General features: G+C 48.8%; 2 protein-coding genes across 2 annotated transcripts in view; one reads left to right on the top strand and one right to left on the bottom strand.

Annotated features, from left to right (window-relative positions):
• The window catches only part of ECH2 (enoyl-CoA hydratase 2), a 91,886-nt gene that overhangs the window by 53,364 nt on the left and 15,950 nt on the right, over positions 1-22,572 (top strand). The gene's annotated exons all lie outside the window — the stretch shown is intronic.
• On the bottom strand, positions 15,825-17,951 carry LOC147604200 (uncharacterized). Its single transcript, XM_086795224.1, has one exon. It carries the CDS (start codon positions 17,653-17,655, stop codon positions 16,615-16,617), a length of 1,041 nt encoding a protein of 346 aa, XP_086651350.1. The 5' UTR covers positions 17,656-17,951; the 3' UTR covers positions 15,825-16,614.

Consider the following 22,572-nt stretch of genomic DNA (forward strand, 5'->3'; position numbering starts at 1 on the left):
ATCAATATGCCACTTCCGAGAAGCGGCGGCCACTACCCGTATCCTCTGAAAGATGCACTCTGCAACCAAAGGCAACTCCGCCTCCACTCTCTGAAGTCTGCCCTCATCCTGTATCTCATAGTAGAGGCATCTACCATCCTCAGTGCAAGCTCTGACAGCAATCAAGATCTCCAACTGTGTAAAGGCTCCCATCCACCGTGGGGCCGCTGGCTCGAAAGACGTGAACCACTCCTCAGTGAGTGCCTCCTGAATGTCATCCCTCATAATCAGCCCCCCTCTAAAGTGACTCAGCCTCTCCGCCTGGATATCCTCCGAGAGACTGCAAAAGGCCTGCCAATCTCCAAAACTGCGTGCTGGGCCTGCCGCCGCCAATGGTCCCCAGGCTAGACGAGACCGAGAACCCAGCATATGTACCTGCTGTGTGCATACCGCGGGGCTCCAGATGAGCGGCTGTCTGGCCGGCTCCTCATCACAAGTGGGAGGTCTCTGAGAAAGCCCCGGTCTTAGCAGCTCCCAAGCTCGCACGATGCTCAAGGCAAGTTTGTCCTCCCATCCTCTACTGAGGCGTGTCCTCCTCATCTCTATGAAGATCCACCGTATCTCTGGTGCCCAAGTGCCCCCTGCCGGGGGAGCTCTAGCCTACAGCCGCTGAAAAAGAAGCTCCTTCCAAGGCTCAGCGCCTGGAAGCAGCCCCCGAACAATAAGCTTCCCCAACAAGGCTCTACTCTGATCAGCTGGATCTATAATGCCCAAGCCCCCCTGGGCCAGCGGAAGAGTAATAACTGCCTAAGCACCCTTAGCCCGGGCCGGCTGACCATCCCGCCCAGACCAAAGAAAGTTCCTGATCAGCCTCTGTACTTGGCTGATGCAAGAGCTCGAGAAGATCCAGCAAGACGTGATGTACCACATAGTCGCTGAAAGCACCTGATTTGTCACCACCACCCTCCGAGCCAAGGATAGCCGAGCTGTACTCCAATATAAAAGCTTCTTCCGAATGCTCAGAAGAAGCGGGGCGATCTGCTGCTCAGGTGACAAATCAAGTCCAATCTGGCATCCCAGATACCGCACTGCTGTGCCAGGAGGAATCCATCTAAAACCCGGGTCTGGGCTCCATGCCGGAGCAGGAGCGCTACTAATCCAAAAAGCCACTGTCTTGCGCCAATTGATCAATGCTCCCGAAGCCACACCAAAAACCTGTAGCGACTGCTCCGCCCTCTGTAGATTGGCCTCCTGGCCATGTAGAAACAATCCCGTGTCATCAGCAAACTCAGAATCGAGCTGGTCCTTACCCCGGACTGGAAGTTGGAGTCCTCTCAAACCAACCTCCTCTGCTGTCAAATACATGCTCATAGCCTCTGCAAAGAAAAGAAAAAGGAACGGGGCGAGAGGGCATCCCTGACGGACTGATCTGGTCAACTCAAAACTCGGCCCCCATCCTCCTGCCATAAACACTTGGCTACGAGCTGTGGAATATAGAGCCGCCACTCCTCGAGGCGAAGCATAGTGCCCTCTAGGAAACCCCAATCGACTCTATCGTATGCCTTCTCAAAATCGAGAAGCATCACGACCAAGTCCTCACCGAGAAATCTAGCTCGGGCCGTCGCCTCCCAGAAGGTGAAAATGTTGTCAACGATACTGCGCTCCTTGACGAATCCTGTCTGGGTAGCATGAATCAACTCCCCAAGGAAGGGCTGGATCCTCAAACTCAAGGCCTTTGCTAGGACCTTGTAGACAGTATTGAGGATTGTAATAGGCCTCCAATGCCAAATATCATCTGACACTCCCTCCCCCTTGGGGATAAGAAAGATCAAGCCCTCTGAAAAACTCTGTGGCATCACCCCAGTGTCCAAAACATACTGAAAGCCCCTGTGCAGGCCTGGCCCCAAAAGGTCCCAATAGCGCATAAAAAAGGCAGGCGTCAATCCGTCCTCCCTAGGGCAACTATGACGCAAAAGGACCCTCAAAGCCTCAACAAGCTCATCCTCTGAAAGGGGCTCACCCAAAATTGTGCGCATACGATCTGTGACCCTCCTCTGCACATGGGCCCACACAGTCTGTCTGCAAGCATCACATGCCTCCGTGGTTGGCTCCGCTAAAAGCAGGTCTCTATAGAACTCAGTGGCAATAGCTCTAATCTCCCCGGGCTCAGTGTGGCTAACGGATCCGTCCTGCCTCCTGAGCTGGCGTACTCCTGCTCGAGCATGGCGGGGTCCGGTGATCTCAAAAAACTCCTCAGTCACTCTATCACCAAGCTGCGTCCACTGAGAGGCCTGACGATGATAGTAGAACTCGTGTCTCTGCTCCACTGCCTCTCTAACCTCCTGGCATGCCTGGCTCAGCTGGGACGCCACCCACTCGCATGTAGGCAGCTGCTCCTGAAGACGCTGGAGCGAAGCAAGGCTACGTCTCAAGCTATGCTCCCGCTCTCATGTCTCTCCCAGCCGTGTCAAGGCTGTAGCGTGCAAAAAGGAGCTGAGCTCAATGAGTCCCTGGGCACACTGGCCTGCTGCTTCCAGGTCAGAGCTCTGGCTATCATGCCATATCCTCTCAATGTCCTCAGAAAGACTGGGATCTGTAAGTATCCTCTCTGGGATCCTCAACTCCAAGCTGGTCTCCCGTGTCCTCTGCTCAAGTGTCAAAATAACTGGCGCATGGTCTGAAAAAGAGGTGCCAGCGAGAATGCCAACGGAGCCACCACGCTCCCCCAACCTGTCGCCCACATAGAAGCGATCAATCCGTGATAAATTAGTCCCTCCCTGCCCCGGCGATCCGACCAAGAAAAACGAAGACTGTCCTGAGAACGGGAGAAAGCCTCATGCTGCCATGCATCAGTGATCCGCAGTGTCATACAAAATCGCTCCCAAGCTGCAAGCTCCGTGCCGTGCACTGTAACATGACTACCTCCCACCCTATCAGCCGGGTCCTCAAGCATGTTGAAGTCTCCCCCGACACACCAATGTGCAGCCTCGGGCAATGCATCTGTAACAAGGGTCCAGAACTCTGCTTTGGCACTAGCATGGTTGGGCGCATAGACATTGAGCACACCAAAGTGCTCATCGTGCATCCTCAGAATAACATACTGCGCTCTACCAGGCACAATGACCCCGCGATCCACAATGGCTTGTTGCCATACATCCACAGTGGCCTGCCGCCATACATCCACAATGACCATACATGCTCCTCCCTGCCCACCCAAGGGGCCAAAACCTGCAGACCAAAATGTGTCCCATCTCCCAGGCATCATCGAACCATATCTCCGAATCCTGCTCTCACTCAAATGGTGCTCCTGCATCATCATAATATCAATACTGCCCCCAACCAGGCATCTCTGAAGCTCGTGCCTCAAGCAACCACGATAACGTACATAGTGTGCGCCGCCAAGGCCCTGTACATTCCATGAGATGATCCTCATGGATGACCTGCTGAGGTGGAGGCTGTCTCAGCCGTACGGCGGGCCTTCGCAAGCGGCTTGGATGGAGAGTAATCCCCATCCGAGCGGCTACGAATCTGCCCACCCGGTGTGCTGCAAGAGTCTCGGACCAGGTGCCAGTGGCTGTGTCCCATAGCGACTGCCTCCCGCTCGGAGAGAGAAACCTCATGTATGCATACATAGCCAGGGTCTCGTGCTAGGTCTGCCAGTATGCGAACCACCAAATGTCGATTCTCGGAGGCATCCGCACTCCCGATAACAAAGAAATGTGCCAACTCCCAGAGTCGGCCTATCACGTCTGTCATCTCCAAATCGCTCACATGGTGAGAAAACTCAACTGCTTGAGTCTTCAAGATACTAAGAGCAAGATCCAGAGTCCACTCCCGGTCGCTAGTGCCGCAGAGAGGGAAGGAGAAGGCCACCGCTGAATCAAGTGCCTCCTCCCCTCCGGCCGGAGGTATCACCACATGAACTCTGATGGGTGCTAGCTCATGGGGGCCCTCCGCTCCAAAAAGGCGTGTGAAGGAGTTGTCGAGAGCCTCCGAGCGCTGTCTAGTGTCGAGCCTACTCAGCCAACTGCGGATAGAGGATCACTGCGATGCACACTTCTCCGAGATCGGCTCGCTGAAGCTCCCACCCCCCCCCCCTGGCTCGAGCTGCCTTCGTCGTTCCCCGCCTGCTCGCACACCCCCTCTCCTTGCGTCCTCGCACCCCCCCCTCCGCGCCCTTGTGCTTCTCGCGCCCCCCGCTCTCCCTTTCGCGCCCTTCGCCCCCGTCTCCTTCGCGCCCCCCGCTCCCCCCCTTCCTCCGCGTCCCGCCCCCCTGCCTGCCCCCGCCCTCCCCCCCTTTCGCGCCCCCCCCCCCTTCGTTCCCCGCTGCCCCGCCCCTTTTTCTCCGCCTCTGCCTTCCGCCCCTCCCCCTTGGTTTTTTCCGCCCCCCTCTGTTTTCCACCCCTCCCCCTTTGTCTTCCGCCCTTCCCCCTCTTCCCCTCCCCGCTCCGCTTTTTCGTGCAGCTTGGTTCTTGCAGGACCCTCCGTTTTTCGCTTTGCCCTCGACTCAGCTTCAGACTCTGATGGAGGTTCCTCCCGCCCCACCTCAGAGGGACTCTTCCGCAGCCCCCCTCGCCCGCCCCGGAGGATACCCCCATCAGGCTTTCTCTTTCGCCAGAAGAGGAAGCGAGCCTCGCCGCAAAGGTGGAACGCCTCCAGGCATATTCCACCATCTGCCATATAGTTGGCACTCGCCCCAGCAGAGGGGAGATCCGGGATCTTCTCCAAGCCCGCCTTCTTGCAGATGTGGGCAAGATCCTGGACGTTCAGTTGCTAGGCACGGACACTACCAGATTGAGTTCGAGACAGCCCAGAGCGTGGCCCAGGTCCTAGCCATGAGTCCCCTTGACAACAGGGGCGCTCGGGCCTTCTTCAGACCTTGGCAGCATGGTTTCGACCCAGCAGCGGCCGAGCAGGGAGAGCGCCTATTCCATGTCACAGTTTGCTTTCTTGGACTTCGCCACGAGTACCTTCCGCTCCTTTCTAGGATAGGATCATTGGTGGGCTCGGTGCTTGAGACTGGCCCCACAACAGCTTCAGTGGTGGCTAGAGCAGCTGGCCTACCTTCGGTTAGAGTTTTGGTTCTTGACATCTCCTCCCTTCCGAACGTCATTCAGTTACCTAGGATAGGGGGGGGATGGATCGATCAGAGAGTGGAGTTTTTGGGGCTCCCGAACCAGTGTTTTATATGCAGGCAAGTCGGCCACCTGGCCAAGGCCTGCCCTCGCAGGAGACCCCGACCTTCACCGCAGCAACAGACCCCCGATGGCCCGCCCACAGATGCGGCTCGGCAGGCAGCCTTCGGGACACCTGCTCAGCCTACAGAGACCTCGGATTGGCAGCCTGGACAAGGGCGCCGTAGAGGGAGACAGCCACAGCAGCATGCCCAGGCCCCAAAGACCGACGCAGCAGTAGTGACCACCTCAGCATCACTGGGTTCCAGTGAGGAACAGCTTTGCTCCCCTCCAGGAGGAGACCCCAGCCCAGACTGAGGATCAGGAGATGCCAGCACCCCCCCCTTCGCCCCCCTCCCCCCTCCCCCCCTCCCGCCTCGCTTCCACCTTCGCCTCCTCCCGTTCCCGCTCCCGCTTTTTCAGCGGCTCCTTCCCCACCCCCTTCTCCCCCCCTCCTCCCCCTCCGCTCGCCTCAGTTCCCCGGGAGGCATTGGCAGCACCCTAGCGCTCACCTGCAGTCTAGCGGGCACTGAGCACCGACCTTGCTCGAGCACCGCAGAGGAGACCATGCAGGGTCATTGTTATCTCATTTAATGTATTGGGAGACAAGAACAAGCATAAAACCTTTTCTTAAACTCTTCCCATGTTCTAACAGGATTTGGGTAGAGCTTCTCAGTAAGCCACCAATGTACAGTAGTGCCTTTCATGAGCATGCTTACATGTGCTTTTGATGCATCACATTCTCTATGATATGTATCAAACTTAACAGAGATGTGCATTTCCATCAAGCCCTGACCAAAGAAAAATCCGAATAAGGTGACGAAGCTGGCCAATGTAGCCCTTATGAAAAATCCAGCACGAAGTGATAAACCAAGCCGTGGCTAGCAAAACTTGGTTAACCACCAAAGCTCTAGAGGCCAAGTCGAGCTTTCTCCTACTCCAATGATGAAGTTTGCTTTTAATGCTTAAGAGCACTGGAGAAAACTGTTGTGCAGGGGAGATGTCAACGCCCACCTGACAACCAAGGTATCTGTAACGGGAGGCGGACGCGTGTATTGGAATCGTATAAATGTGAACAAGATTCTGAGCACTTAACACTTTAGCATTACAACCACAAAGCTGAAAATGACAGTACACCACATAAAGGGGCCGATGATAGGCTGACCCCCCCCCTTTAGGTTATATTACCAAAAGAGTCTGCAAAGTACAAGATTATGGGTGCCTGGGGATTCACCACCAGCCTGCACCTGATTCTTCCAGATACATCATGTATGAATACATCTCAAACAAGAGAATCTGTAGGTACATCCGCCCTACACACAGGTACATCCGCCCTGCACAAGCCTCTTCACAGGTACATCCGCCCTGCACAAGAGTATCACAATCCTCACAGGTACTCCGCCCTGCACAGGATGTAAATGGATCTTTAGGCCCTGTTTCCACGCGAGAAACTGATCCAGAAACCTGTGTTCTTCGCGAGCAAGTGTTCCCAATGCTTGCCCTAAACACCTGTTACACCAGGAATCCTTGAGACACATCCATGCTCACATATTCCATTGCTGTCCGGCCTGTTTTATGCAATAACCAGTCCAAAACAGCAGCTTTCCATCGCGAGAAATCCACCTGTAAAGGGTCCTATAGCCCTGTGGAGGTCCCTAGAGCTGTCCTGTATTGTCCAAGTTGACTTTGGACACCTGTAACCAGCCCAAAACTCGCAATAACCAGAAATTACAGGTCTGAAATTTACCAACCAGCCCTTTAGAAGAGTGTGGGGATCGACATCCAAGCTTGTGTGAGTCCGGGAAGCAAGCAACCAGCCCTGTAGCAACTCCCAAAGCTTCAACCAGCTCTCCAATGTGCTGAATAATGAATAAAACAGCCCAAAAGGCCTCTTGAGGGAGGCGCCTTTCTCCAGTGCCACCTAAGGGGCTTGGTGGGTGCACAAACTGGCTGACATGTGTCCCCCATAAGGTGTCCAGGTAGGTGTCCAGCCCATAGTGCTCCATTTGTCCTGTTTGTATAAGTTTAGGTCCAACCAAATGGGAAATGGCCATAAGTTGTCCGGACTTCATTAATTTTGGTCCAACCAAATGCGAACGCATTATAAGTTGTCCGGCCACTTATTAATGAGTGTGGACCTGCAAACTAATAAACTTTAGTAGTAAATGAAATAAACTGTAAATTGAATGTGGACGCACTTACCACCTGCAAAACCCATAAGCCCACAGTTTTAGGCCCAAACAGGTGTGCACACACGCGTCCACAAGGTGCCCGGGCATCCCCGGTCCCTCGGACTTCACAAGCCAAAATAACAAGCATTGTCCAGACAGCAAGACAATGTCACACAAAGTAAAATAAAGTTATGGCATGCATCATTTATGCATTGTGCACATGTAAACTTGGAGAACCACCTATCATCATTCTTGTACTTGAAAATATTCCGCCTGCCATCATAACACACCATGTGTGCATGGCCGGAATCCACACGGGCACCGTCCGAAAGTCCACAAATGTCCTGCCATGTCCTTGGACTCATATGCATCCACTCATATGATCCATACACATGCCCAGGTATAATACATACATGCATCCGCATGTTTCTAGGCTTGACACGCATCCGCATGTCCCTAGAATATAGGGATTTGTGACATCCCCCCGGCTTCTAATCAGTTGACCGCAACTGAAAAGCCTCCAGATAGGCCTTCAAAAGATCTGGGTAATCCTCGAAGTAGGCCTCATCCATCCATTTCGCATCCAAAGCTGAATAATTCTTGAACTTCACAAGGTACCTACGAACAAGTTTGCCTCCCGCAAGCTTTCGTTCCTTGTGAAAAACAATCTGTTCAGGTTGAAGAATCTCTTCCAGCTCATCCACCTCGGGTGGGTCTTCCAAAACCGGCTCAAACGGTGTCGGTCCCACATAAGGCCTCAATAGGCTCACATGAAAAGCATTATGCATGTTCCAATGATCTGGGAGTACAAGCCGAAATGCAACATCATTGATCTTCTCCAAGATCTGAAAAGGTCCATAATACCTGTTGGAAAGTTTAGGGTACTTTCCCTCTTTTCCTGGCCTCTTCCGAAGGCGTGCCTTTTCAAATTTCAGCAAGACCCAATCACCTTGTTTGAATTGTACATCCCTTCTATGCTTATCAGCTGCTTTTTTATTCTTGGTTTGAGACCTCTCTATGGCCGTCCGTACCTGTGCAAATGCAGTATCCAAGTCTCTGACATACTCATCTGCTGCAAAAATCTCATCCTTTGTATGAAGGATGGGTGGTAGTACCACCTTGCTATAGATAATCTCAAAGGGCGCCTTGCCCGTAGAAGTATGTACCGTGTTGTTGTAGGCAAATTCCACAAGTGGTAAATACTTCTCCCAATCCGATTTGTGGTCGGATACATAAGATTTCAGCAAGTCGAGGACGGCTGAATTTGCTATTTCACTTTGCCCATCTGTCTGTGGATGGTAAGCTGATGAGAAGTTCAGCTTTGTACCCATATTGTCAAACAATGCGCGCCAAAATAAACTTGTGGTTCTAGGATCTCTATCCCCCACAATAGATTTAGGCATGCCATGGTGTTTGAATATCTGTGCCAAAAACATCCTAGCCATATGATCTGGCTTTATTGTCTTGCGCACGGGAATGAAATGTGCCTGCTTGCTAAACCTGTCAATAATGGTCCAAATAGCATCATTCCCCTGTGGCGTCCTTGGCAAATCCATAATGAAATCCATAGCAATGCTTTCCCATGGTTCATTTGGTATAGGCAAAGGTTGAAGCAATCCAGGTGCTTTATGTCTGTCAAATTTGACCTTTTGACATACCATACATTCACGTACATATGCTTCAATATCCTTGCGAATATGTGGCCAAAAGAAATACCTCTCCAAAGCTTGTGCTGTGGCCAAAATGCCTCTATGACCTGCATATGGAGGAGCATGGCACTCATCCATAACCTTATGGCGAAGGTTCTTTACCACACACATACGATTTTGCATCATGAGATATCCATCTCTTATGACATAAGATGGGACAGCAATACCCTCTTGCAAATCAGCCCATACATGTGCAAAATCCTCATCCATATGATAAGTATTACGCATATCCGATAAGTCCTCATGGTATGCAACTGTAATAGCATGAACCTGTGGTCGTCTAGATAAGGCATCCGCCACCACATTCTTTTTCCCTGGAGTGTGCAAAATCTGAAAATGAAACATTGAGAGGAAATTTGCCCATCTCATATGCTTCTCTGAGAGCTTACTTTGAGTCAAAAAGTATCTCAAACTTTGATGATCAGTTTTGACCATAAAATCAGCCCCTAAAAGATAGTGTTTCCAAATAGTAAGGGCATGAATTACAGCCAACAACTCCTTCTCATAAACCTGTAAGTGAAGCTCTGCATGTTGCAAGCGTCTGCTCTCATAGGCAATGGCATGTCCTTCTTGGTTCAAAACAGCCCCTATGCAGTCCCCACTTGCATCACATTCCACAACAAAAGGTTTGTGCAAATCCGGAATAATGAGTACCGGTCCCGAGATGATTGCACTCTTCAACTTTTGAAAGGCATCTCTCTCTTCTTGTGTCCATTTAAAGATTGCTTTCTTCTTCGTTAAATCATGTAACGGAGCGGCAATGAAAGCAAAATGCTTGACGAACCTCCTGTAGTAAGCACATAAACCAAGGAAGCTCCTGACTTCATGGACTGATTTCAGCTCTGGCCATTCTTGCATGGCTTGTATCTTTGCGGGATCCATGCGCACACCATCCTTTGATACAATGTGACCAAGATAGTGAATCTCTGGGAGGAAGAATTCACTCTTTTTTGCATTTATGTAGAGCTGATTTTCCTTAAGCTCTTTAAACACAATAGCCAGGTGCTCACGATGTTGGGCTTCATTCTTTGAGAATACAATAATGTCATCAAAGAATATACCTGTGAACTTTCTATGCTTTCTGAACACCCTGTCCATCATCCTGTTGAAGGTAGCGGGTGCATTTGTAAGGCCAAAAGGCACCACCAAAAACTCATAAAGACCAAAGGCTGTCCTGAATGCAGTCTTGTGTACATCTTGAGGTGCCACTCTCACTTGATGATACCCACTCTTGAGGTCTATTCGGCGGAAACATGCCGAACCTTCAAGCTTGTCCAAGATGTCATCAATACGCGGAATGGGAAACCGATTCTTGATGGTTATCTTATTGAGGGCACGGTAATCAACACACATCCTGTAAGTACCATCCTTCTTTTGAACAAGAAGTACCGGCGAGCAATATGGCGAGGAACTAGGCCGAATCAAACCCTTTTCCAAAAGTTCATTCACCTGTGCCATAATCTCTTCTTGTTGACTAGCACTAACCCTGTATGGTGGCCTATTAGGTGGAGAGCTACCGGGAATTAGATCTATGCAATGATCTTCCGGCCTCTCTGGTGGCAACCTTGCTGGCAAAGCATTCGCAAAACAATCTCTGAACTCATTCAAAAAGTCAAGCTTGTCTTGATCTAATGTACTAACATCAACACTAGAATGTTCAATGGTATCACGTACAAAAACCAAGTAAGAACAAGCTGATTTCTTTATTGCCTTATTAATTTGTACATGGCTTACAAGAGGTATGGTACTTCCAGTAGTACCAGCATCTATAGAGTGCTCACGGCCTCTATGTACAAAGCTGATTTTCTTCTCTTTGTAAGCCTTAATAGGCTCTAAACGGTGATGCCAGGGCATCCCCAACAAAACATCACAACCTGTAAGAGGAGCCACTAAAAAGCTCTCATAGTCGAGGTAGTCCTGTATATGTACACGGAGCTTACCAATGACCGGAGTTACATCAACCTGTTTGCCCTCAAAGGCGGCATCTGCATTCATTTGCATTCCCATGTCTTCCACATTAAGACCTATGGCGGCAGCCATCTGTAGGGATATAAAGTTATCTGTGGAAGCATCATCAAAAAGAAACAAAGCGGGCTGATCCTTCAATTTGCCCCAAGCCTTGCATATGACTCTACTCTTGGGCTCATGCCCTGTATTACCCTGCACATCGGGTACAACATTCACAAGAGGCTTTTGCACATTAGGCTCAGCATTCTTAGGATTCTGTGGGCATTTAGGATATATATGATCTTTACTGCCACACTTAAAGCATTTTCCAGCCTTCCTGTACTCTTCCAATTGCTGTTTTGAGAGCCCAAAATTGTGGCGTTTACCCCCCGGCTTCTTTTCGGAGTCATCCTTTGCATCTCGGCCATCTTTGGGAGCATTCTTAGGTGGCTGTCCACCCTTTTTCTGGTCATAACCAGCCCTGAATTTGCTCTTGTTTTGACCTGCAAATGGCTTATTTGTGGGTGCTTTTATGTGCAAGTTCTCCGCAATCATGGCTGAGTGTATAAGCTCTTGTATGGTCTTATTTGGGTACACTCCCAAGCTTTGTTGGATGATGTGATGGAGCCCCGATTCAAACTTTCTCTTCTTCTCGTCCTCTCCAATCTTCATGAAGGGAGTAACCTTGAGAAGGACTTTCCAAAACTTTGCTATGTATGAAGCAACGGACTCTCCCTCATCTTGGGACAGCCAATCCCACTCCTTGCGTACATCCTTTGCAAAGTTTGGTGGTAAGAATTGATCATAAAACTGAATTTTGAAAGAAGACCAAGTTGGGGCAGCACTTCCATCAAGTATTTTTGCAAGCCACCAATCACTTGCCGTATCCTTGAGATGCATTCCCACATGCCTGAGCATAGACTTTTCCGAAAAGTCTTCATTGCAAAAAGCTATCTCAAACTGTCTAATGAAAGCAAGTGCTTTGGTAGAGTCCATCCGTCCCTGAAAGTTTTCAAACTTTACATCCTTGTCACCGGACTTGAACTCTCGAGGCTTCTTCCTTCTATATGCATCCCTATGTACATCCTGTTCATCTGCATGATGATGATGCCGCGATGAAGATTCACGATCCCTCTTCATTCTCTCTTGAGTCACACTCTCCAAATGAGTGGAAAGCTCAACACGAGAACGGACATGTCTTCTTGGAGCAAAGCGGGAATGAGTAGAGGATCCCTCATCTTTACTCTTCTCTTGACCTGCATCAAGCCTAGCACCAGGGACTCTTGTCCTTTCAGCATTTGGCACTTGCTGTGCTCTTTCTGCTTGTTGTGCATCATGTGCATCACCATGGGCAGCCATGAGGGGTGGCTTCTTGAAAGCCAAACTACCATCTGCTTCAGTGTATACATCACCCTTAACCATTAGGTATGCAAGTGCAAGCTCTCGGGGTTTCTCAACATCCATTTCCTTTGCAATTGCTTCAAAAGTGACTTCATGGACCGAAGCCTTTGCCTTCGCAGCCAACACCCTTTGTACATCCGGGTCATTTTTCAATGACCTAAGCTCTTCGGTTTCAGCCCTATAGCGTCGCACTTGACGCCTCAAAGATTCCAAATCAGAATGCATAGTGTCATGAGTACCTGCATCTCCATAGACATCATTGCCTGCAGCATCTCTTGCATCCCTTGTACCATGAAGTTCACGGTCCTGTGTGTTCTCCACACTGTCAGAAATGTGGCTGTCCATGACACTCAAATCAGGTCACCACTTATGATTCCAAGCCTCAGACCGTTTTCCAATAAGGGGAAAAACTAAGTGCTCTGATACCAATGTAACGGGAGGCGGACGCGTGTATTGGAATCGTATAAATGTGAACAAGATTCTGAGCACTTAACACTTTAGCATTACAACCACAAAGCTGAAAATGACAGTACACCACATAAAGGGGCCGATGATAGGCTGACCCCCCCCCTTTAGGTTATATTACCAAAAGAGTCTGCAAAGTACAAGATTATGGGTGCCTGGGGATTCACCACCAGCCTGCACCTGATTCTTCCAGATACATCATGTATGAATACATCTCAAACAAGAGAATCTGTAGGTACATCCGCCCTACACACAGGTACATCCGCCCTGCACAAGCCTCTTCACAGGTACATCCGCCCTGCACAAGAGTATCACAATCCTCACAGGTACTCCGCCCTGCACAGGATGTAAATGGATCTTTAGGCCCTGTTTCCACGCGAGAAACTGATCCAGAAACCTGTGTTCTTCGCGAGCAAGTGTTCCCAATGCTTGCCCTAAACACCTGTTACACCAGGAATCCTTGAGACACATCCATGCTCACATATTCCATTGCTGTCCGGCCTGTTTTATGCAATAACCAGTCCAAAACAGCAGCTTTCCATCGCGAGAAATCCACCTGTAAAGGGTCCTATAGCCCTGTGGAGGTCCCTAGAGCTGTCCTGTATTGTCCAAGTTGACTTTGGACACCTGTAACCAGCCCAAAACTCGCAATAACCAGAAATTACAGGTCTGAAATTTACCAACCAGCCCTTTAGAAGAGTGTGGGGATCGATATCCAAGCTTGTGTGAGTCCGGCAAGCAAGCAACCAGCCCTGTAGCAACTCCCAAAGCTTCAACCAGCTCTCCAATGTGCTGAATAATGAATAAAACAGCCCAAAAGGCCTCTTGAGGGAGGCGCCTTTCTCCAGTGCCACCTAAGGGGCTTGGTGGGTGCACAAACTGGCTGACATGTGTCCCCCATAAGGTGTCCAGGTAGGTGTCCAGCCCATAGTGCTCCATTTGTCCTGTTTGTATAAGTTTAGGTCCAACCAAATGGGAAATGGCCATAAGTTGTCCGGACTTCATTAATTTTGGTCCAACCAAATGCGAACGCATTATAAGTTGTCCGGCCACTTATTAATGAGTGTGGACCTGCAAACTAATAAACTTTAGTAGTAAATGAAATAAACTGTAAATTGAATGTGGACGCACTTACCACCTGCAAAACCCATAAGCCCACAGTTTTAGGCCCAAATAGGTGTGCACACACGCGTCCACAAGGTGCCCGGGCGTCCCCGGTCCCTCGGACTTCACAAGCCAAAATAACAAGCATTGTCCAGACAGCAAGACAATGTCACACAAAGTAAAATAAAGTTATGGCATGCATCATTTATGCATTGTGCACATGTAAACTTGGAGAACCACCTATCATCATTCTTGTACTTGAAAATATTCCGCCTGCCATCATAACACACCATGTGTGCATGGCCGGAATCCACACGGGCACCGCCCGAAAGTCCACAAATGTCCTGCCATGTCCTTGGACTCATATGCATCCACTCATATGATCCATACACATGCCCAGGTATAATACATACATGCATCCGCATGTTTCTAGGCCTGACACGCATCCGCATGTCCCTAGAATATAGGGATTTGTGACAGTATCTGGCAGAGCATCTTCTCTCAATCCAAGTAAAACCAACATCTGTACCCCAATCTGCAAGAGGAGAATCACTGATCCAAAAACCAATTGACTTATGCCAATTGATAGTAGCTCCTGTTGCCAAACAAAAGGCCTCCAAGGCTGTCCGGAAAGCACCTAAACAAGCATGTGAAGCCTCAAGGAACAAGGCCGTGTCATCTGCTAACTCAGAGTCCAAAAACTCTTCCTCCGTGCATAAAGGCAGCTTGAGACCCACAACACCAGGGGCAGCTGCTCATAGCCTCAGCTACAATGAGGTACAGTAAAGGGGCGAGGGGACAACCCTGCCTCACTGAACGGGAAATCTGAAAACGCTCACTGCACCCCCCACAAGCCAAAACAGTGCTATGAGCCTCCCTGTATAGGCAGGACACCCCTCTGATCTAGTTTTGGGAAAACGCCATGTGTGCCATAGTGCCCTCCAAAAAATCCCAATCCACTCTGTCATAAGCTTTTTCAAAATCAAGCAAAAGAATGGCAAGAGGTTGCTGACTAGACTTTGCCCACTCGACAGCTTCCCAGAAAGAAAAGATGTTATCAAATATACTCCTTCCTTGGAGGAACCCATTCTGGTTATCATGGATAGTCTTTTGGAGAATCGGTTGCAACCTTATACTCAAGGCTTTAGCTAAGATTTTATATGCACATCCAAGGAGGGTGATTTGTCCTGGCTTTGAAGTCCCATTCTGGTTATCATGGATAGTCTTTTGGAGAATCGGTTTAAACCTTATACTCAAGGCTTTAGCTAAGATTTTATATACAAATCCAAGGAGGGTGATTTGTCCTGGCTTTGAAGTCACTAGACTTTGATGTTTTAGTGTGCATCTCTACATGTTTTCTTGTGTGCATGTCCATTTGGATAGCCCCCGTAACCGGCATCATTTTGAGAACAAAAAGGTAATGCATTGGGCAAAGAAACTTGTGCCCTGGAAGCATGAGGCATGGCTAGCTCCTCAACATGCATTGGTGCACTCTCACCCATAGCTTCTTCTTTACGAGCACACTTGGGGGCATGAGTAGCATGAGAGATATGCGGAATATGTGCACCAACAGAAAATTGCAGCCCATGTTGCATGTGTTGTGCATGCACATTTTCAGCTAGCAATGGCATTTGACATACATTTTGACCATTGCCATAAACATTGCATTCTTTACGGGCCACATAAGGTACACCTTTGGGGATACCAAGACATGTGGGATAGTTGCATTTTCTCCATAGGCATCGTCAGTACGAGCTAAGTATGCATGGGTTGTATCCCTCGGTTGCATGTGCGTGCAACTCTTGAGCATAGTTGTCACGGTACGAAAATACGATACCGTACGGTACGATACCGTACGGGAATATTCTGTACGATATGAAATTTTGGGATACGGTACGATAAAATACGGTTTTTTAAATTAAAGAACACCTACAAACATAGACATTTTCAATTTGGAAGGGTAGAGTCTAGAGAAGTTGTTTCAAACCAAAATATCATTAAAAACAACTAAACAAGTTTGAAGTGACAAACAAAAGTACATAAGTATAGAGGTGCGATGCGATCATGCGCGCTAGGCGCGAGTACAAAAAGAGAGGCTAGAGCCAAGGCCCAAGGAGAGACTAGACAAAGGCATCACTATCAGAGCTCTCGCTGAAATCATCCTCATGAGAAGAGGACACATCAGTGGCCTCGCCGAAGTCGCCATCGCTAAGAAGGTTGCCCTCATCATCGAACTCGGGCTCTCTAAGCTCATGTGAGAAGCCAAAGGGAGCATCCTCATCTGCAAGAGCGAGTGTGGAGCTACCCGATCCACGCCGCACATAGGTATGCACTATGTCCCTGGGAGCACCACGAACCGTGCATCCACGGCTTCCTACTTGCACTCCTCTGCCACTACCTCCACGCCCACGACGAGTGCGAGTAGGTCGTCGATCAAATGACTCGAGCTCTCGATAGATCTCTGCATAGATCCTCTCCTCCTCCTCATCCTGCACTTTGTTTACACTCTGAAGAGTGTCCCCTGTGAGCTTGAATGCATCCACATTCACCTACATTGTACAATGATCAAGTGACAAGCAATGTATTAGAATTTGGTTCCAAATTTCAATAAACATTGAAGTTTGAAATTTGAATGCTTATAACTTATAACTTATAAGTTGTAACTTATACCTGTCTCGCTGATTCCATCTTTTGCATTGCGCGCAGCATGCGCAAGTTAGCGCGGCAATACACTAGCCGCTCTAACTGTTGCGTGCTCAAGCGATTACGTAACTTCGTGTGTACAAGTGAGTAGGAACTCCAATTCCTCTCACATGCACCTGAAGAGCAATCCTGAGCTAGGATTCTCAAAGCCACCTTTTGGAGGCTTGAGAGCGCATACCCAAATGTCTCCCACCAAAAGAGGGGCTTCACAAGGGATTCCCTCTTCCAACAGGTAGTAGATGCAAACGCGGCTCCTCCCCTTTGGTCATTGTAGCTTATGAGCTCCTCAAGGAACTTCCCATGGCGATCCTCCGGCAATGCTTTGGGCAAGTAAGCATCTCGGGCTTCAAGTAGCTCCACGTTGGTGAAGAGGGCGGGTGATTTGTAAGCCGGATGCAATAAAGCGGCAAGACCATGGATAGGTCTTCGCATCCACTTCCATCTCTTCTCCACAATGGCCAACATACCATCGCGCTTCTCCTCGTCGATGGAAGGAGAAACGCGTAACTCTGCTATGGCCTCTCCCATGAAGTGAACAAGAAGGCCCATGGTGGCTCCCTCCATGTCGGTCATCCGCAATACCCTATAGAAGGGCGTGACCGCAATGACAATAGTGCGGACCGACTGCCAAAACTCCTCCTTTAGGCAAAGCCGTTGCATGGCTTTGGCCTCCGCCGATTCTCGCTCATCCCACTCATTCCACATTGTGGAGACCACTGTTTGGCGAAGGGAGGATTTCACATCTTGGAGGCGCTCCAAGAGGAGCCACATGTAGGCGAAGCGTGTAGATGAAGGCTTCTTCAATTCCAACTTGCTATGTTCGCAGAACATGGCAAGCACCTTCACCTTTGTGGTGAAGAAGGTAACAATAGAGATAGCTTCGGTCATTACTTCCTTCATCCACACTAACTTGCCCATATCCTCCATGAGCAAGTCAATGCAATGGGAGGCACAAGGCGTCCATACTATGGAGGGATAGTCCTTCTCGAGCAACTTCCCCATTCGACGGCAATTTGAAGCGTTGTCGGTGATGACTTGCACCACGTTCTTCGATCCAACCTACATGTCACAATGCACATGAATGGATGCAATGAGCGTATGCCGTATGAGACTTGAGTCATGACTCATGATATAGCCACATATGATCATATCACATATACCAAAGCCTAAACTTTAAAGACTTTAGTGCAATTTGAAAGTTGAAACTTACCTCCATGATGGCTTGCTTGATATGGCGATATATGAATGCACCCGATGTTTTCCTCCCCGCCTTTCCGGAATCCACGCCCCGCACAAAATATGTGCCAAGAGGGCAAGAGACAAGTATATTGATGATGCCTCTCTTCTTCCGGTCACTCCATCCGTCGGAGAGGATGCTACACCCATACTTGGACCATGCTGCCCGCACCGGATTGAGAGATCTATCGATTCTTTCCCTCTCGTCCACAAGCCTCTTCGTGCACATGTCATGATAGGAGACGCCGGTCCATCCTTCACATGGGCCCACATTTGCAATGGCTTTCACCATTGACTTCCATTGATCTACCTTGAGCACATGGAATGAGAGATTGCACTCAATAATGGTGCGTGCAATCTCTATATCCGCTAGCCGTTGCCGTTCTCGGAGATGTGATAGAGAAGAAGAGAACCCCCCGGTGGCTTGGGCTAGAGTGGCTTGCCTCATGGGAGACTCAAGCCTTTGTCTCTTTGAGGAGGCGGAGGCGGAGGCGGCACCGATGGAGGTGGCACCGATGGAGGCGGCGGGGGAGGATGTATCACAAGGCGGGGAAATGACCTCATCATCCGCCCTTGAGCTTCTACCACTATCATAGTGAGCACCCAATCCACCCTTGATCTTGTTGAAGATCTCATCGGATATAGCAAGGGGGACTTCCTTGCATGGCGCAACTTGCCCCCCCACCTTTCCAACATGTTGGAGAAGCCTAGTAACTCCACTTGTGTATTGTTTGCCACAATACTTACAAGTCCACCTATATGACTTGGACTTTCCATCAGCTTTCTCTACATGGATAGCATGCACATTGAAGGCTTCATTCTTCTCCCTTGTCATTGTAATAGAGAGAGAGAAGTTAGAAGATTCAAGAGATGGATAGGCTTGAGAGAGAGAGAGAGAGAGAGAGAGAGAGAGAGAGAGAGAGAGGCTTGAGAAAATGAGAGAGTGAGGCTTGAGTCTTGACTCTTGAGAGAGAGAGAGCCTAAAGGCTTGAGAGAGAGAGAGAGGCTTGAGAGAGGGCCTATGGGGGAGAGAGTGGCTTGAAAGTTGAGAGTTGAGAGAGAGAGAGAGAGAGAGGGGGGGGCTTGATGGTCACTTGAGCAAGACTCAAGAGAGGGGGGGGCTTGATGGTTACAACTCACTAGAGTAATGAGCATTGAGAGGCTAGAGCTTTGAGAGAGGCTTAGGGGGTGGGCATTTTATAAGGCCATGTAGCATGGGCCATGGCCAATGGGCACATGGGCCACAAAGCATGCCCAAAACGGCCAGCAAACGGCTACAAAACGGCTACAACAACGGACAGAAACGGCTACGAAACGGCTACAACAACGGACAGAAACGGCTACGAAACTGCGCAGTCGGCGGTGGCGCAACGGCTAAAAACGGGCAGAGCTGGCATATCGTACCGTACGATATCGTACGATATCGTACCGTATGAATCGTACGTACGAATTGATTCGTACGCGTACGAGAAACAACCCTGCTCTTGAGCTATCACTTACATGGCATGATCCATAAATGATTCAACTTTCTTGGCCTTTATGCATAAATAATTCACGGTAGAGCTTCAATTCTTCTTCTTGTGCATAAAGAAGAGCCTGTTTACGAGTAAATTCAGCCCTTATGGCTATGGACTCTCCTTCTTGCATTTTTTCGTTACCATGGGACGGCTATTCCACATGTTCTTGTTCCTTGGTATGGACCACATGAGTATGTTCTTCTTGTAAAGCATTGGAAGCATGCATATCATTGTCACTGCCTCTTGTGTTGGCATCTTTAACATTCACTGTACGGCTGTCCAAGTGTAGAGATAGATAGCTAGTGTTCATGGTGATCTTTTACGATGGAAGTGAAAGAGAACGGTATGCTTTGATGCCATTGTAATTCCATCAGTTGGTGTGGAATGTTTGGTTGAACACAATGCTAATTAATATACTTACATACACTAAGATTTAATGGACAACAAGCACAATACAAAATGTAATTTGCTGAATTGACAAGAGACACACAATGAGCCGAAGCAGCAAGCTTCAAATAATATTTATTGATCTTGGGACAATCAAGTACATAGTGTCATGGGCATTTTTGACTAGATTTCCATACCAATGCATAAATAGTAAAGCAAACAATATGTTTGTCTGTATTGTATTTGCTATTGCGCTTCGCACATGTGGCTCCTCTTCGCCATCTTCTTTGCCTGCGCCACCTTATTCTGACTACATGCACCTGGCCCCGCCCATTTCTGTGTGCGCCGCCCTGCTCGATCCACATTGCACACGACCCTCCACCTCGCGTTTCCCACCCACGCACCCTTGCTTAGGCCCCCAAGGTAGCAACATAATCTTATCTCTCTCTCTCTCTCTCTCTCTCTCATCACATAATCCTCCGAGCCCCTTACACATTGCTGCCTCCCCTGACAAGAACCCACTCAGCATTGCGTCCAAGGAAGGGTTGAAATACATGCGGGACATTCTTCTCTTACAGGACGATTACCAAGCCCGGGAGATCCGAGAGAAAATCGCGAAGCTCAAAGAAGAGCTTGCTGAATGCAAAGTGCAGATGAAGGAGGGTGGTGAGATCTCCAATATTATGGAGGTCAAGGAGGAGATAATGATGAACATGGAAGCACACATTCAAGCTACAAAGGATGAGCTCACCAAAGGGTGGGTTCCAAACCCCAAGGAGATCCATGCACATGCTTCTATGGCACATGACAGAACACGCACATGCACCTATGTGCACACAGCACATATACACACCCACGCTTGCACGTGCACACACTCTACACATGGTAGCATACACATGCGCACACACAACCCCCCTCTAAAAAACTATTCCTCTAGGACCTTTAATCCTCCCCCCTCCCCCAAAGCAAAAAATTTACACACACACACACAAAAAGGGTTACGTGTGCCATGTGGCAACAACGTAAGCCCACGAGTGCCACGTGGCACTAAAAAAGGGTTATGTGTGCCATGTGGCAATGCAAGCCTATGTGTGCCACATGGCACCCAAAAGAAAATATGACGGAATAAAAATAAAAAATCAGGGTTGTGTGTGCCACATAGCAACACAAGCCCATGGTGCCATATGGCACTAAAAATTTAAAAAACTTGAAAAAAAACATGTTACGTGTGCCACATGCCAAGGTAGGTCACGTGGCACCCAAAAAAAAAAGACTCAAAAAGTTTGTTTTTATTTTTATTTTATTTTAGAGGAGAGAAAGAGAGGAAGAAGGAGAGTAAGAGAGAAAGAGAGAGGAGAGATGAAAAAGAGAGAAGGAGAGAGGAGAGAGGAGAGAGAGCATAAACGAGAACCTAACCAGGTAGAAGAGTCGGCAACGCAATCGAAGCCGGCAAAAGTCCAAGAATCAACTGGGCTCCGCATCTCCCTTCAAGGTGCAAAGCATTCCTAGTCGAAGAAAGGAGACAAATAAGTGGTGAAGAAAGGGGTGTGTTGGAGTTTTTACGGGAAGGAGCTTCTACACGGGCACACCTTGTGCCCAATGCCGATGCACGACACTTGCAATACGCACACAAGCTCTGCATCTAGTAGACACCACAATATGCATGACACCTGCAATATGCACACAAGCTCTGCATCTAGTAGACACAGCAACAAGTACCGATATCTCAAGCACTTGCATTAAGCCTCATCGTCAATAGCCGTCCAGGTACATTTCTGGATTGGGGGACCATGGCGGGCGCAAACCTGGCCCATCATTCGACCCATTGCCTAGGCCTTGCTTAAATCATCAAGAACATTCTGGAGCCTCTTCTTCGGTCCCACCACCTATTGATCCACATTGCCTCTATCCCCAATTCTCTGAGTGCTTAACACTAGAAATAGAGGTTGGACCATTTTAAGTTTGGTGGGCCTAAAGTGAAAACTAGTCACTTGTATGTAGTCATTTTTGACACTAAGCAATACACAATCATTTCCTTACAATAGAATACTTGTGAGCTTTTCTCTTCTCTACTCTTGCTTCCTTGTATGCTATTGGGTTCATGCCTGCTAGATGGATGCTTGCTTGAATAGATTTTCTTGTAGGATTCTCTCTTGCATTAGGTTCTTCTTCTTCTTGCCTTGCCTTTTGTGAGAGAGAACCATCGTGAAGGACAATCTCTATTTGCTTCCATGTAGGCAAAGAGAGCTCTTCCTTCACCCTATTGTGGCAAGGAGCATTCTGGTGTGACAACGAAGTGAGGACACGACATACGAGTTAGCGACATCCGGGAGTTGCATTGCGGCTCTAAGACAAGGCACAATGACACATGATTCGGCAAGGGTAAGGTAAGCTCTTGACTTGAATACGTGTGTAAGAGAACACTCGCAAGAAGTAGGATCTTTGCACATTAATAGAGATAGAGACGAATATTGTATTATTAAAGTGATACAAACGATGGCAAAGCCCCACACCCTTGTGCTCTTGTGAAGCGAGCTTCGATGGTTGATTCAGAACTGTTTAGACAAAGGTTGTATGGTAGTAGAAGCTAGGGAGTAAACTCACAGTGATAACTGATGAACTGTGTAGAGAAGGGGCTGGCTGTGTATCTATATAGGCTTGTATACGTAGGGCAGCCAATGACATGACCGCGTAGGTTTGCGGTCATAGTCAATGCCACCGTTTGCGGTGTAGACTCGGCCCATAAAGATGTACGGGAAACTGTGACACTGCTACCCTA

The sequence above is a fragment of the Cibotium barometz genome, chromosome 62 (genome assembly GCF_041138505.1).
Source record: "Cibotium barometz isolate CiBa-2024 chromosome 62, ASM4113850v1, whole genome shotgun sequence".
NCBI classification, from domain to species: Eukaryota; Viridiplantae; Streptophyta; class Polypodiopsida; order Cyatheales; family Cibotiaceae; genus Cibotium; species Cibotium barometz.

Bases quoted from the DNA above. Each gene is read 5' to 3' on its own strand.
- LOC147604200 (XM_086795224.1), bottom strand. From the start codon at position 17,655: ATGGGGAAGTTGCTCGAGAAGGACTATCCCTCCATAGTATGGACGCCT.